The 18036-nt window shown below is 42.6% G+C and overlaps 1 protein-coding gene across 4 annotated transcripts in view; it reads right to left on the bottom strand.

Annotated features, from left to right (window-relative positions):
• aff2 (AF4/FMR2 family, member 2) overlaps positions 1-18036 on the bottom strand; it is a 455862-nt gene that overhangs the window by 177017 nt on the left and 260809 nt on the right. For all 4 annotated transcript variants that reach the window (XM_068047115.1, XM_068047112.1, XM_068047113.1 and 1 more), the window contains one exon: positions 13048-13092. In XM_068047115.1, the coding sequence (XP_067903216.1) occupies positions 13048-13092 (45 nt within the window). The remainder of the gene's footprint in view (positions 1-13047; positions 13093-18036) is intronic.

Below are 18036 nucleotides of genomic sequence, written 5' to 3'. Positions count from 1 at the left end.
TAAACACTCTCTCCCACTTTCCATAAAGACCCATGTAGAGGAGCAATGGGTCCAGAGAGCCTGTCAAGCAGCCGTTCTGGCCGATGAGTTTGCTTTAATTTATAAGTCGGTTTCCCAGGGGAGAACCTTTCCTGGTCACCCCCATAAATCCGAAAAGGACAAAGGGTGGGAAGGTGAGAGGAGCCCAAGCAGTTCTGGGAGAGAAAGGAAAGCAAGAGACACAGGGGACCCTCCTCTAGCCAAAAAGGAAGGTACTGTGAGCAAGAGTGAGACCCGGAGACCTGTGTGCTTCCACTTTAATAAAGCAGGGCATTTATAAGCTGACTGCTGGAAACTAAAGGGAAAACCTGTAAGGTTAATCAGGGCACACCCGCTCAGTGAAGATATGAACCTGATGGAAAGCACAGCAGAACAAGCTGTGGCTTCAACTGCAGTAAGAGTGAGACCAAGGAAGCTTACCACTGCAAGGGCAGGAAAAGTTAATAGGATTCCTCAAGGTTATCAGGGTTTTGTGTCTGAATGGAGAGTAACCCCATAACCCTCGAGTGGGGCAAGCAAGCCCATAATAATTCTCAGGGACACAGGGGCCAATAGATCCCTTTTACTGGGAAAAGGCCTGACCTTTCCCCCAGAGAGTACAGTGAACACCAGAATGGTGGTGAATGGTATTGGAGGGTAGTGCATGCCTGTACCAGTACACTGGGTGCACCTGGAGTGCGATCTAGTTTCGGGACCGCTGACCGTAGGGATTGTCCCTAGTTTGCCTGTGGACAGAGTTGACCTGCTCCTAGCTAATGATCTGTCGGGGGTGAAGGTGGTAGGATCCCCCCCAGTAGTGAAAGAAAGACGGCAGGAGGTCAGAGAGACAGGGCAGTGGCAGGTGACGGACCCCTGCAGTTTCCCTGAATGTGTAGTGGATCAGGCCATGATGAAACCAGCTCCCCCAGAAGAGACTGAATTGGTACTGCAGGCAGATGACCAGGTCTGTCTGTCTGAGACTTTATTTGGAAAGTTAGGAGACCCAGGGAATGAATTAAATGGATTTCCCTAGCTGAGGCTCAGTGAGCCGACCCAGTATTGCAAGAGTTGGCACAGGCTGCCCAGTCTGAAAGTGAAGCAGAGGGAGTCCCTGAGTGCTACTATTTAAAGAATCAGATACTGATGAGGAAATGGAGTTCTCCTCACAGACCTGAGAGCAAGGAGTGGATAGTAGTTCACCAGTAAGTGGTGCCGCAGAGGTACCAGAGAGAAATATTAAGAAAGGCCCATGAGACTACAGGGCTGTACATGCCGATATACGGAAGACAAAAGCCTGCATAAGATAGCATTTGACTGGCCAAAACTCCACAACAATGTGGTGGAGTACTGCAGGAGTTGCCACATTGCCAGGTTGAGGGGAAACCCCAACCGACAGTGAAACCTGCACCCCTAAGTCCTGTACCAGTGTTAGGAGGACCCTCCAGCAGAGGGCTGGTGAACTGTAAGGGACCCCCCGCCGAGAACAAAAAGGACATGCAGGCACAACGCTGGCAAAAGTTTAGAAAGGGAAGGAGAAAAAGTGACCAAGAGGGCAGGTTAAAGGAGGTCTGGGAGGAATCCTGGATAAAAACCCTTACTGTCCAGTCATCCAACTCCGAAAAATGTGGAAAGTTAGACCCCACACCCTCCTACGAAACACAGACACTGGAAGAACCTCACCAGAGTTGCTAACAGCATTTACAGGAACCTGCAGAGACAAAGAAAGACATCTAGGGGGCAGAGAAGCTGTGAGGGTGATGCCTCACCTAGTCAAAGTGCCACAGGAGAGTGCAGTCGAGTCTGCACAAGTACCTGCAGGCAGGACTGTCCTCTGGAACAAAGGGGAGATTAGCAAAGAATCGTGCCCCTCGGTCAGAAAAAAGAACATCCATCCCCCAAAGTCAAATGCCTTTGCATGACTCAGTAAAGCACTGAAAAAGAGTTCAGGATAGAACCGCCCACTACATAAGAACATAAGAAATAAGAGCAGGAGTAGGCCATTCAGCCCCTCAAGCCTGTCCTGCCATTCAATAAAATCATGGCTGATCTGTACCAGGCCTCAACTCCTCTTTCGGGCCTGCTCTGTATAACCCTTGACTCCCCAAGATTTCAAAAATCCCTCTACCTCCTCCTTAAATACAATTAGTGACCTAGCCTCCACAACTGTCTGGGGTAGGGAATTCCAGAGATTCACCACCCTCTGAGAAAAGAAATTCCTTCGCATCTCAGTTTTAAATGTGTGACCCCATATTGTGTAACTATGTCCCCTAATTCGAGATTCCCCCACCAGTGGAAACATATTCTCAACATCTATCCTGTCAAGCCCTCTTAGAATCTTATGTTTCAGTAAGATCACCTCTCATTCTTCTAAACTCCAATGACTAGAGGTCTAACCGGTTTAGCCGTTCTTGATAAGACAACCCCTTCATCCCAGGAATCAGCCTAGTGAACCTTTGCTGAACTGCCTCCAATGCCAGTATATCCTTCCTTAAATACGGGGACCAAAACTGTACGCAGTACTCCAGGTGTGGCCTCACCAACACCCTGTACAGTTGTAACAAGACTTCCCTATTTTTATACTCCAACTCCATAGCAATAAAGGCCAAAATTCCATTTGCCTTCGTAATTACTTGCTGTGCCTGCATGATAACTTTTTGTGTTTCATGTACAAGAACACCCAGATCCCTCTGTACTGCAGTATTTTGTAGTCTTTCTCCATCTAAATAATAATCTGCCTTTTTATTCTTCCTACCAAAGTGCATGAGCTCACACTTTCCCACATTGAACTCCATCTGCCAAGTTTTTGCCCACTCACTTAACCTATCAATATTCCTTTGCAGATTCTTTGGTGTCCTCATCACAACATGCCTTCCCAACTATTTTTGTATTATCAGCAAATTTGGCTACACTACACTCTGTCCCTTCCTCCAAGTCATTTATATATAAAGTAAATAGTTGAGGCCCTAGGACCGATCCTTGTGGCACCCCACTAGTTACGGCTTTCCAACCTGAAAAAGACCCATTAATCCCAACTCTCTGCCTTCTGTGTGTTAGCCAATCTATGCCAACACATTATCCCCAATACCCTGAGCTTTTATTTTGTGCAATAACCTTTTATGTGGCACTTTATCGAATGCCTTCTGAAAATCCAAATACACTACATCTACTCATTCCCCTTTATCCATTCTGTTTGCTGTATCCTCAAGGAACTCTAACAAATTTGTCAAACACAATTTCCCATTCATAAAACCATGTTAACTCTGTTTGATTGCATTATGTTTTCCTAAATGTCCTGCTATTTCTTCCTTAATAATGGACTCTTAACATTTTCCCAATGACTGATGTTCAGCTAACTGGTCTATAGTTTCCTGCTTTCTGTCTCCCTCCTTTCTTGAATAGGGGCGTCACATTAGCAGTTTTCCAATCCACTGGTACCCAGTGAGTTTTGGTATATTATGACCAATGCCTCCACTATCTCTGCAGCCACTTTTTTTCAAAACTCTTGGATGCAGGCCATCAGGTCCTAGCGACTTGTCTGCCTTTAGTCCCATCAGCTTGTCAAGCACCTTTGCCTTTGTGATAGAGATTGTTACAAGTTCCTCCCTCCCATTTACACCTTGCTCATCTATTATTGTTGGAATGTTTATAGTGTCCTCCACCGTGAAGACCGATGCAAAATTTTGGTTTAAATTATCTGCCATTTCCCTGTTCCCTGTTAATAATTCCCCATCTCATCCTCTAAGGGTCCCACACTTACTTTAGCTACTCTCTTCCTTTTTATATGCCCGTAGAAGCTCTTACTGTTTGTTTTTATATTTCTTGCCAATTTACTCTCAATCAATTTTCTCCCTCTTCATTAGTTCTTTAGTCATCCGCTGCTGGTTTTGAAAAAACTCCCAATCCTCTGGCCTACCACTAGCTTTCGCCGCTTTGTACGCCTTTGTTTTTGATGTGATACTCTCCTCAACTTCCTTCGTTGTCCACGAGTAGTTCATCATTCTCATCGCGTCCTTCCTCCTGACCAGAATAAATGTTTGCTGAGTGTTATGAAATATCTGCTTAAAAGTCTGCCACTGCTCATCTACTGACTTTCCCTTTAGTCTATTTTCCCAGCCCGCTTTAGACAACTCTTTCTTCATACCTCTGTAATTGCCCTTGTTTAAGTTGAAGACACTGGTTTGAGAACAGAGTTGCTCACCTTCAAACTGAATTTGAAATTCTACCATGTTATGATCGCTTCCCCCTAGAGAATCCTTAACTACGAGATCTCTTACTAATCCTACCTCATTACACATTACCAAGTCTAAAATAGCCTGTTCCCGGGTAGGCTCTGCAACATATTGTTCTAAGAAACAATCCCTAATGCACTCTACAAATTCGTCTTCCATGTTACCCTTGCCAATTTGATTTGTCCAGTCTATATGCAGATTAAAATCACCCATGATAATTGCAGTGCCCTTCTTACATACCTCCATTATTTCCTGATTAATACTTTGACCTACAGAGAGGCTACTCCTCAGGGGCCTATAGACCACTCCCACCCATGATTTCTTTCCCTTGCTATTCCTTATTTTCACCCAAACTGATTCTACATCATGATCTATTACACCTATATCATTACGCACAACTGCACTGATCCCTTCCTTTATTAACAAAGCTACCCCACCTCCTTTTCCTTTCTTCCTATTCTTCACCACTGACTCTCCTGAAAAAAAAATTACCTCAGCAGGAACAAAGACCTTAGACAGCCATGGAAATGGGCAAACAGAAGAGAAACTCCCCAAAAAAGAACCACATGTTCATTGGGATGGCAAAAAAGGGGCGATTTTAATGAGTTTTAGGATTTGTGAATGAATGAGAGAAATGCATGGGTTTTTTCTGTATCTTATATTTTTTCTCGACCCTTTTAATGACATGCGCCTTTTCTCAAATCGTATTTCATTCCGCTGCATGTGGAGGTGTCATACTTGGCCTCCACCTACCAAGAATGAGGCGCATTAATTTTGTCATGAACATTGATTTAAACTGTTACTAGAGTGAAGAAAGGACTTGTTAAACAGATCAGCCGTGGCTGGAAAAGACATTTGCATATTAACAGATGGTGATTGGAAGGATAATGGACCATTCCCTGACACATTCAACCCACAGTGGACCAGATATTATGTGTAAGAGGAGCATTCCAGAGACTGCTAAGGTGACATGACTAACCTGCTTAGCAACCTGGGTTTTTCTCGATTGTACACACAGCTTGAATTCAGAGTGTCTGCTTGCTACTGGACTGAGAAGATCTCTCCTGTCTGCTCCCATCTCATTCTCACAAGTCTCTGAATCCACTGAAGACACATGAACCCCAAGAGAGAAAAGTCTCCTACAGTGAACAAGGTTTAAGAAGAATACTGGGCCCCAACGAAAAGCAAGATCTACCTACAATCAAGGACTCTACAGTGAGCTCGAAGAACTGTAACAAAAACTCTTCAGATATTGCCTCAAACTTTTCCACTTTATTTTTCTTCTGCTCTTTTCTGTCTCTATTTGCAGGTGTGTATCATATATGCCTGCTAGCGTGGGCGCGTCCTGTGTCCGTAGGCATTAACCGAATTACAGTTTAAGTTTAATAAATTTCAACTTTTCTTCTTTAAACCTAAGAAAGCCTGTTTGTGCTGGTTTCTTTGCCTTATAATTGGAAAGCGGTGAACAAGGATTCACCAAAGGGGAACGAAAAACACGGTGTGTTTAAAATTAAACCCTGTTATGGTAAGACCAGGTGAAGGCTGAAAAGGGAACCCTAAACCTCTTTCTCACCTGGTTGTAACAGTAAAACATCTCATTGCACTATTTTGAAGAAGAACAGGAGGCTTCTTCCTGCTGTCCTGATCAAATTTATCCTTCAACCAACATCTCTAAAATCTGGCCATGATCAGACTGTGGACGGTTGCTGTGTACAAATTGGCTGTCACACTTCCTACATTAAAACAGTGACGACACTTCAAAAACAAACCAATTAATTGGTTGTAAAGTGTTTTGGGATATCCTGAGGTACAGGAAGGAACAATATAAATGTTTCTGTTTTGTTTAACTTAAAAAGAGAAAAAAAGGCCTTTTATATCTGTGTAATGCAGTCCTTGTGCTGCAAGTGGTGAGAGGGCATCTTGACAACACCAGAACATCAATTGTGAGGTGGCAGATAGTCTTTGGCCTAACAGCCCAATCAGCTTCATTGCCCTTTCAGTCATATCATGTGTGCATGCACTGTACCTATCACTGAAAAGTAAATCAAAAGCTAAGGTTATTGTTTGTAATGTAATTCAAACACCATGCATTCTTAAGAAAGATAACTAGCTGTCAGTGATGCTGAATTCAATCTCAGGCCTGCACAGTCATTCGGAAACTGCCCGGGCTATGCTTTCGAATGCTATGAAGCTCAAATGAACTTCTGAACTCTGCTCTGACACAGAATGAAAGCATCGGTGGCAACCGTTTGTCTATCAATGTTTGGTCTTTTGTTGTAGGGCTGACTCCCAGAAGGGGAACATCCCCCTCCCCAACCCCAAGGCAGGGAGTATGTTCACAGAGGAGACACAGGCACTGAGATCCATTGGAACTGATGGATAGAAAATTGGAGGCACTGGGCGCATGAGTTCTCAACCAGTGCTCCCTGCAGGCGCCAACAAAACAGCCTTTGTACAGATTATATGAGCATTCTGTGCTCTGCTAGGGAAACCTAATGCACAGAACCAAATAAATACAATTACATAGAACTTACAGCAGAGAAACAGGCCATTTGGCCCAACTGGTCTACGCTGGTGTTTATGCTCCACACGAGCCTCCTCCCTCCCTACTTCATTTCACCCTGTCAGCTATCCTTCTATTCCTTTCTCCCTTGAGCACTTATCTAACTTCCCCTTAAATATATCTAATCCATTCACCTCATCTACTCCCTGTGGGAGCAAGTTCCACATTGGTGACTATCTTACATTTATGACCCTTAGTTTTGATCTCCTCAACCACATCTCTCTATGGCTACCCTATCAATCCCCTTCAAAATCTTAATTGTTTGGTCACATCTCAATTTTCTCTTTTCAAAAGGAAAGAGCCCCAGCCTGTTCAATCTTTCCTGATCGAACTTCCAGATACTATTAAACAGCCAGGTTTTAGACCATCTGAGTCAAGGTGACTAGCCCTCCTTTGAGCTGGCTGTGTTCCCATTTTTCATCCCTTGCACCATCACTCACCGGTCTCAATTTCTCTCTGTAGATGCAGAGTATAATAGTCCAGCTGTTTGCACAGTCCCCTGTCTGTATTTAATCGCACAGTCCTAAATATATTCATTGGTAAACTATTCGCTGAGCCTAATGGCTCATCTTGTTCCAGCCTCACCATAACCAAATTATGTTTGTTGGGAATTCATTTGCCTATTAAAATAGAGGTACTGAGACACTTAAGGGATGCGAGTACCAAAAGCAATTTGAAATTGGAACCTGCAACACTAGACTGAAATGAGACCGTTTTAGGCTTTTAAAAAAAAATCATCTCGATAGATAAAGAATAGTTGTAGCTTACTTCAAATTACCCAATGAGATTAACCATCCTATAATGTCACATCAAGTTAAAAATAAACAGCATTTGGTCGAAAATAACTTGTATTCCACTGACAATTGCTGCAAAGGATATCTGAACAATAGTTTGTCTGACATAGTGGAAGATTGACACTAAATAAAGATACTGGGATTACATTGTGAATGCATAACATGTTTGTCTGACATTCCTCTCCTAGATATTTTAGTTGGAGCATTAACCTGAATGAGATTAACACCTCCGTTAAAATAGTGGAGAGAGAAATTTCACACAAGCCTGTTAAGAGCTTGTAGGTTGGAAATCTGCAGCATCATTTTCATGCTTTAGAAAGCAAAATGGGGGGGAAAAAAAAACAAATCTTAATTTTCAAGGGCAGAGCTGATGGTAAAGCAGAGTCACTGATGCTGTTACCTAATAAATTCTACAGAATTTCTACTATCATCCATAAGTGCATGGATTAAAGGCCGTTTTGTTGGGAGATGTTGAAAAAGTGGTAGGATTTCTAATTACTGAAGATTTTCCGAAATCCCACTTGCAACAACCGCCTGGCTTTCTGTCTCTTTCTTTCTGCCTAGAAATTTTATTTTGTCCTGGCATAGCATGGCAAGACTACTGCAAGAAATGTCTTGTCAGGAAAGTGTAAAGTATTGCAAAAATGATGATAGGTGTGAGAACAACTCGAAGGGAATGCCTTTGAAAGAAAACAGCATTGCAGAGAACAGTTGGCAGTGTTTAGCCATATGAACTGCTTAACAAAGTGCTCGTGTTTCTGTTGATTGCCATCTAAAGCAGCCAGTCCCTGCTTTCATTCAATTTCCTGTTGATTTTAATTTGCCCTATTGCTTCGTGACATGAGAGGTTCCAAACTCAGGCAAAAGATTGCAAATCAGTCAAGAACCATGTACAAACTGTGTCTTTATGAGCTGTGAACATGACTCATATTCATAGGTGCATTACTCTGTGAATGGCAGTTTAGTTCAAGATAATAATCAGATTTTTTTCAGTATGATGTGCAGCCAAAACAAATGTATAAATTTTGGTTGCACTCTATATTTTCCAAATAAATCTCAGGATATAAGTGAAATCTGCAATCTAGGATCATTAACATAATCTCTGCCTAACAGCATTGTGGGTGTACATGCACCGCATGGACTGCAGAGGCTCAAGAAGGTGGCTCACCACCACCTTCTCAAGGGCAATTAGGAATGGGCAATAAATGCTGGGCTTTTGCCAGTGATGCCCACATCCCATGAATGAATAAAAAAAAGAGAAGGGCCATTCAGCCCATCTAAACTCACTCATCCGGAGAGATCCTAAAATCCCCCTATTGTAACATCCAATTGTTTCTTAAAGATATTCCCGGGAACTCAGTTCCATTATCTGCAAGTCTATCCCATACAGTGATCAGTCTTTGTGAGGGAAAGAATGGCCTGATGTCAGTCCTACATTTATCTTGAAACAGTTTGTCCTATAGTCCTAGTTTGCTAATTTGATTTAAAGTAATATTCTGGATCTAACTTTTCTAGTCACTTAGCTATCTTATATTTCAAAGTGAGATAGCATCTCAAGACACCTATTTTTTCCAGGTAGAAAAACCAAGTTTCTTCACTCTTTCCTCATAACGCTCATCTTCATCACTTGGGTAAGCCCTGAGATTCTTTGCACTGTCTCTGGCAGTTAGATTAGGACTTCTGCTGACTTACATTCTGCTGTTTTTGGCTATGTAGTTAGAATCATATAGCATACAAAGGAGGCTATTCAGCCCATCGTGCTGTGTCAACTCTTTGAAAGAGCTAACCAATTAGTCTCCCTGTGCGGCTCTTTCCCCATAGCCCTGCAATTTTTTTCTTTTCAAGTATTTATCTAACTTTCTTTTGAAGGTTATTATTGAATCTGCTTCCACCGCCTTTTCAGGCAGTACATTCCAGATTATAATAACTCACTGCACTTAAAAAATGTGTCCTGATTTCCCCTCTGGTTTGTTTGCTATTATCTTAAAAACATTCTATTGACTTTGTTAATTGTTGCATTGCATTGACTGAACACAAAACGTCAAGGTTACAAAGAGTCTTTGAATAGTTTTAAGGCACAGGTAGATAGATTCTTGATAAGCAAGGGGGTGGAAGGTTATCGGGGATAGGTGGAAATGTGGAGTAATCAGTTCAGCCATGAACTTATTGAACAATGAAGCAGGCTCGAAGGGCTGAGTGGCTTATTCCTGCTCCTAACTTGTCTGTTCATATGTATTCCTTAAGCCTCATCCTTGGCTAGTTCAACACCATTGATGCAATCTTTTTCTTCTTATGCATTTATCAGTTGGTAAGTTAGTTTACCTGATGCATAGACTGGATTTTACAGCCCCTCAACGAGTGGGCTGGTGGCGGGCGGGGGGCGTAAAATTGAGTGGGAGGTTGGGGGCGGGGGACCCTCCTGATCAGGCGCCATGTGCCCCACAGAGGGCCGCCCCGAAGCCCAAACTGTCCTCAATGCACAAAACGACCCCCCCCCCCACCTCCACCTGACACCCTCCGCCCCCCCGCCTTGCCTCGCCGGTGCCCAGCCGATTTTCCCCGGCGAGGCCCTAAAAGCTTAACGGAGTTCTGGAGCCATCCTTCCTCTTGGTTCTGGTGGCGCTGCTGGCCCTCTGATTGGCCGGCAGCTCCTTTCGGCGGGACTTCCTGCCTCAAGGAGGTCGAAGTCCTGCTGAAGACCAATAAAGAGCCCAGGGAGCGAAAAATCCCGGTCTGGCTCCCCAGGCCCGGCGGAGGCGGGATTGCCCCTGACCTTCCGGCCGGTGGGCAGGGCCTCCCGCCAAACGTAAAATTCCAGCCATAGCTTCCCTGGATTATGGGTTGCTCGGTAACAATCGCAAAAGTATAGAGACAGAGTTTAGGTGTATGACGATACAATAATAGATACAATTCCCAGTAAGATCTGCATGTCCATTTTACAAATCCATTGAAGTTGCCAACTTTGTTATTTAATTTTACTTCTTCAGGATTTCTTTGTGTTTGATAATACAACATGTATCCAATCATCCCTGTACTCGTTGACCTACATTGGCTCCTGGTTTTTCCAAATCTTGTGTTAAAATCCCTCCATGGCCTTTCCCCCCTCTATTTCTTCAACCCCCTCCAGCTCGGCACTCCTGTAATTCTGGCCTCGTGTACATCCACAGTTTCCTTTGCTCCAACACTGGTGGCCATGTACTCAACTGTCTGGGCCCTAAGCTCTGTAAATCCCTCCCTAAATTACTCTGCCTCTCTCTTCTCCTTTAAGTCGCTCCTTAAAACCTACCTCCTTGACCAAGCTTTTGGTCACTTGTCCCAATATCTGTTTGTGTGACTCAATATCAAACTTTGATAATGTTCCTGTGAAGCATCTTGAAATGTTTCACCACATTAAAGGTGCTATTATAGATACAAGTTGTTGTTATTGCATATAATTCTGGTCAATATATTAAACCGAAGTTTAGATATATTTATTAAATAATGGCAATTTATTTCCTCGGATAGTGAACAAATAAAAGTATACATTGCAAGCTGTTCGGAGAGAGCCAGCATGGATTTCTAAAGGGTAGGTCATGCCTGATGAACCTGATTGAATTTTTTGAAGAGTTGACTGAAGTAGTGGACAGGGGAATGTCTATAGATGTTATTTATATGGACTTCCAGAAGACATTTGATAAAGTCCTTCATTAGAGACTGTTAGTTAAAGCTGAAGTTCATGGAATTGATGACAAGTTATTGACCTGGTTAAGAAATTGGCTGAGTGGCAGGAAACAGAGAGTAGGGATAATGAGTAGATACTCTAATCGGCAGGATGTGACTTGTGGTGTCCCATAGGGATCTGTACTGGATCTTCAACTATTCACTGTATTTATTAATGACTTAGATGACAGGATAGAGAGTCACATATTCAAGTTTGCAGATAACACAAAGACAGACAGCATTGTAAGCAGTGTGGAAACATAAAATTATAAACAGTTAGTAATAGATTAAGTGAATGGATAAAACTTGTGGCAAATGGATTTCAATATAGACAAGTGTGAGGTCATCCATTTTGGACTTAAAAAGAATAAAACAGAGTAATTTCTAAATGGTGCAAAGCTAGAAGCAATGGAGGTCCAAAGAGACTAAGGGGTCCATATATATAGATCATTGAGGGGTCACGAACACGTGCAGAAAATAATTGAAAAAGCTAATGGAAAATGGACCTTTACATCCAGAGGACAAGAATACAAAGGGTTAGAAGTCATGCTTCAGGTATAGAAAACCCTGGTTAGACCACACCTGAAATACCATCTGTGCACAACACCGTAGGAAGGATATATTGGCCTTGGAAAAGAGTGCAGCATAGATTTACTATAAAGATAACTGAACTCCAAGGGTTAAGTCATGAGGAGAGATTGCACAAACTCGGGTTGTATTCCCAAGCATTTAAAGATTAAGGGGTGATTTGATACAAGTGTTTAAGGTATTAAGAAGAACAGATAGGGAAGATAGAGAGAAACTATTTCCATTGGTTGGGGAGTCCAGAACTAGAGGACATAATCTAAAGTCAGAACCCAACCAGAGTGAAGTTAAGAAACACTTCTACACATAAAGGGTGTTGGAAGTTTGGAACTCTCTTCCAAAAATGGCAGTTCACGCTGGGTCAATTGTTAATTTTAACTCTGAGATTGATCGACTTCTGTTCAACAAAGGTATTAAGGGATTTGGGGCAGATGTGGGTATGTGGAGTTAGGTCACAAATCAGCCATGATCTCACTGAATAGTGAAACAGGCTTGAGGGACTAAATGACCTCCTCCTGTGCCTGTAAGCTGAGTCCACCAATATGTTAGATGTTATTAACACAATGTTAATAGTATTATTCTTTAATGCTGAGAGTCTGAACCTTCACATGTGTTTCATATCTTCAATGTTGTGATGTTCAGAGCTATGGGGATTGGGGTTATTTTCCTATTAATCTGTCAGTCCTAACAACCACCATCAACATCACAGCTTCACTCATCAGTGAGATGGCTCCACGTTGTATTTCCAAAGCTAAATTAAAGCTGCCACATTACGTTTAAACTTTACACAATGTATGTTAAGATCATCATCAGTGGAGCCATTTCAAATTTCTAGCTGGCTGGAACATTTTTCCCCTTAAATACCCACAATGAAAATGAAAGACTGCCAGCCCATGATGTAAAAAGAATTCTCTCTGGGACCTGTGCCAAAAAGGGTTGTAAGGCAGTATGTTAGCCCAGTAGCATGGCTATGATTAGGGCACTTTACTGACTCATCCATACACCTTGCCTTTCTGTCAGTAGATGACTAACCCGCTTCCCAGGCCTCCCCCTAACAATGGCCATGCTGTTTTTATTTTGTTGTTTTTCTTTCAAACACGCATCTGCTTTTTCCCACAATCCCAATGGTAGAGTTACGATAGAAAAGAAAAATACCAACCCGGAGTATTTCTTCCACGCAGCTGGTCTCGTTGGAAAGGCTGACCTGAGTGAGAGAATAAGAAAAAAAATTACTCAAACACCTCATTGGCACAATCAGTAAATCACCATTTTTTTTTGCGAATGTAATCAGAATAAAACTAGCGCCTACCAAAATAACCTGGGCCTACTTTTCAATACCATCCCTCACATTACAGATTTCATGTCCGTCTAATGACAGCAAGTAGACTTTAGGAAAAGCTTTATGCTTTATTTAAAGGCACACCAAGCGCCTCATTCATTGGGTGCCATGTTTGGTTTCTGCGGGTTTAGCGTTATTTACATTCGTTGATGATACTGTGGTTTCTTAGCTTGAAAAATCTGGACTGCCAATCCTCATGGAGTTAGGAAGAAGAGCTGTCACACACCCACTTTGCATTGTTCAAAAGAAAAATGCTTTCCTCCTCTTCTGAAAATGCCACCTCATGCCAAAGGGATGGTTCCCTTGGCTGGTGGGACCCCTACATTGCCTCAGTAACTCTTCTTTGTGTGTCATCGAGTCATCGAGAGATACAGCACTGAAAAGGCCCTTCGGCCCACTGAGTCTGTGCCGACCAACAGCCACCCACTTATACAAATCCTACATTAACCCCATATTCCCTACCACATCCCCACCTTCCCTCAATTATCCTACCACCTACCTACTCTAGGGGCAATTTACAATGGCCAATTCACCTAGCAACCTGCAAGTCTTTGGCTGTGGGAGGAAACCGGAGCACCCGACGGAAACCCACGCGGTCACAGGGAGAACTTGCAAACTCCGCACAGGCAGTACCCAGAACCAAACCCAGGTCGCTAGAGCTGTGAGGCTGCGATGCTAACCACTGCGCCACTGTGCCGCCCCCACTGTGCTTTTTAAATTCTTATTAATTCTCTGGATGTGGCCATCACAGACAAGGCTGATATTTATTGCCCATAGTTGTCCTGAGAATACAGTGACACAACCGAATGGTTCGCTCGGACACTTTAGAGTAAACCACAATGGTGTAGGACTGGAGTCATATATATGCTAGACTGGGTAAGAACAGCAGGTTTCCTTCCCTAAAGGGCATTAGTGAACCAGCTGGGGTTTTTGCAACAGTCTGACAGATTTACAGTCATTTTTACTGATTTTTATATATAGATTTAGAAACAAATTTCAACTTCTCATGGTTGAATTATGAACTCACATTCTTTTAGATTGCTAGTTCTGTAACATATCCACAATGCCACCTCGGCTAGTCATTAAATGTTCGCAGTCTGTTCAAACGTGAGGACGCATGACAGCCAAGAACTGTGCTGTTCTCACCCGAAACACATACACTCACATGCTGACACAAATTCACACTCATTCACATACACATACTCACACATGCTCACACTCACACTTAGACACAATCACACACACACACAGATGCACACACACACATACTCAAACACACACCTCATGCACACATACAGAAACACACACTCACACTCATACAAGACACACACATTCACACACTTCATCAGGAGTTTATTGGAAAGCAATCAGGGAGAACCTTGAGCAACGTTTTCCCTTTCCCAAAGCCGGAGATGCTAAGCCAACAGCAGTAACCTCCACCCCCACCCTCACTGAGATCAATTAAATTAGCACAGAGAGAATGCCAAACACGGGACATCCTGGTCTGTGTGGCTCTGTTGAAACAGAGATAGGAGGAAGTCATGTGTTGGTGTTTATCAAAGGTACTATTGACATGAGGAATAAGGCAAACACAGTTGATATATACTTGATTTTCAAAAAGGTTTTGGCAAGAATCCACATTTGTGATTGATGATGATGGCAAGAGGATAAAACAAGACACTTGATTGAAAATGTATTTTAAAATTGAAACAGGAAAGCTATGAATGGAAACTTTTCATGCTGGGAAAAGGTTACAAGCCGTGTGATGAGGGGTCAATCTTGGGATGTTTACTGGTTTGCAAATATGTAAGTGACCAGGGAAAACATAAACAAACACAACCTTCAAGCCTCTCTACAGATACAGAAGTCTCAGGAAGTGGAAAATGGGAACAATGTGGTCAGATTCGGAAAGATTTTGATCTTTTCAGTGATTGGGCCAGCAGGTGTCTGCTACAGTTCAATATGGATGTGTAAAATAATTGGTATGGGGGTGAAAGAACCAAAAGAGGGAACACATGCTAAATAAAATAATTAATAGATAGAAAAACATCCTGACCACAAGTTGGATGCAATATCCCCAGTGCCCAAATTACTGCCAATCATCTGTAACATGACAATAGGGCGAGCAGGGGCTGTAGCCTTAGGATTATACCTTTGTTAATGGAAATGTTTACACACAGGGGCGTATTAGAACATGGAGTCCTCGACTACAAGTGACTATTGAGGCACAAGCTAGAACATGTTTTTAAAAAGGAACTGGACAAGCATTTGAAAAGTAGTTGAGGAAATGATTGTGAAATTTAATGAGAGAAGACAGCTTCAGTTTTGCATGGAAAAAAAATGGCCTCCTTCTTCACTGTAAACTCTACCATAATTAGTTAACTAGCTGCTACAATTCAGAAATTAGGCAACAGCTTTGCAAAATCATCCAGTGAAATAAGCGATAGAATTAAATTCTTCACAAGTCAATGTTCCCGCACACATGGCATTGTCTTCTGGCGAAGTACTTCAATTATAGAATGAAGTCTACAACTGCGGTGGACACTTATTCATCTGAGATCAAACAATGCTACTTTTTGTTGTGTCCTTTTGAGCTCATAAACACCAATATATAATAAATTATGAGCAATCTGTCTTACCTTAATGAGAGTTACACAGTGTCATAAAAAGCAAAGTTAAAAGGATGAGATTGGTGGAAAGTTTAACACGTGCAGTTGTCTGATAATGTCAATTGTGGCCTTATGAATCAGCTATATGGCTGTCTCCTCTTTTGAGGCTCAGTTAGATTTAGGAGTTCTGGTTTTATATGAGCACTGGAGTTCGTGAAATTCAATAATTACCAGAGATACTGAGATCAGTTCCCATCATGTGACAAGGAAAAATGACTGTTAAGAATTAGTCAATATGCTGGGCGACACATGAAAACATAATAGACTAGTGAATAATTCACTTCAGTTGACTAGATTCATTCTAGTCAATAAATTAAGCAACACTAATGCTTTCATATACGTGAAGCTACTGAATGCAGACAGAAACAAGGTCACGGAGGATAGCTTATTTCCCTGATAAGGCAAAACATGGTGGCAACAAGGCAAGAAAGTAGGGAATAGGGATGAGCGGAAAAGTTCTTAAAGATAATACAAATAATAATATTTATTGCATCATGGTTCAGGGGTGATGTCAGGAAGCACTTCTTCATACAAAGGGTAGTGGAAATCTGGAACTCTCTCCCCAAAAAGTCATTGAGGTTGGGGACTTGGGGGGTGCTCAAATGAAAATTTCAAAACTGAGATTTCTAGCTTTTTTTCGTCAGACCAGGGTATTGAGGATTATGGAACCATGGTGGGAAATTGGAGTTGAGATACAGATCAACTATGATACCACTGAATGACAGAGCAAGCTCAAGGGACTGAATGGCCTCCTCCTATTCCTATGCTCCCAATACGATGGCCTAAATCAAAGTTGTCAAGTCATTACAAACACTAAGTCCACTCCAACTGAGTGGTTCCTGATGATGTCCCACATTGCTCTGCCTGCCATTCACCATGATGTTACCATTCTCCATGATATGAGAAAAGTCACGAGCAATATCCACCTCCCCATTCACAAAGACTTGAAAATCCTACCAAGAAAATGCTTAAAATTGCAACAGCCATTCTGGGAGACAGCAGCTAATATTCATACGCTGGTATCAGCCCATTATTCAGATGGACGGAATTGTGCAACGCATGGAACATTAAAAAAAACCTCACCGTTGACCCAGCAGCAGAGGTCCCTGGCTTCAACCTCCCTTGAAGACTGTGGACAGCGCTCAAACGAATCTGCGCTGCGCATGGACGAGGCGGCCACCTGCTGCACAAGTGGAAGATGAGGGATGACCCGAGCCAAAGTGCGATTGTGTCCCTGAGTCCCAGATTACGGAACACATCACATCAACCTGCCCACTAAGATCTGTCGTGGAAGGCATCTCGTTTCTTCATTCAAAGTGCTGTGAATCTTTGGAATTCTCTACCCCAGATGGTTGTGGATGCTCCATCATCGAATATATTTACTACTGAGATAGAGAGATTCTAGATCTCTCAGGGAATCAAGGGATATGGGGAGCAGGCAGGAAAGTGGAGTTGAGGCAGAAGATCAGCTATGATCGTATTGAACGGTGGAGCAGGCTCGAGGGGCTGTATGTTCTACTCCTGTTCCTATTTCTTATGTTCTTGTTTTCTCTACCCAGCATCTCTGGAGGCCATCAAATGGATGGACAAACTAGACATCCCATTACTTTTCCTATCATACAAAAGTAACAATATTACAATCCAAAAAACAGTTTGCACCAAATGCCATTATGTTCCACCAAATCTTCGAGCTGACTATAGTCAGATCTGGTTACACAATGGATGCTCCCAGCACAACGTGACACTCACAGTGAGGGTTGGTCAGGACTGCAGCTCCTGACCTACCATGAGAATTTATTTAGATGGAATATCAGGGCTGGTGAGCAGGTGATTTCCTGACTAGTGCACCTTACCTAGAGAACCTGTTTGGAGAGCGAATCACCCCTAATATTGCATCTTGTACAAGAACTGTTTTACATTCATGCAATGAAAATTGAAAACACAGGCTAGATTTTCCACACGGGATGAAAAACAGGATTCAGGGCTATTTCCGAGTCTCAAATCTGCCCCCAGGAGGAAACGGTCATTCATTGTGAGTTTTACGGAGGTGCCCCTTAATTGGCATGGAGATAGGTTCCCTGTCCAATTAAGAGTGACGTGGGGGCTCTCGAAGCTGCAGAGCCAATCAGAGGCCTTCCAG

The sequence above is a fragment of the Heterodontus francisci genome, chromosome 15 (assembly GCF_036365525.1).
Source record: "Heterodontus francisci isolate sHetFra1 chromosome 15, sHetFra1.hap1, whole genome shotgun sequence".
Taxonomy (NCBI): Eukaryota; Metazoa; Chordata; class Chondrichthyes; order Heterodontiformes; family Heterodontidae; genus Heterodontus; species Heterodontus francisci.
This window is presented reverse-complemented; position numbering and strand designations above follow the sequence as displayed.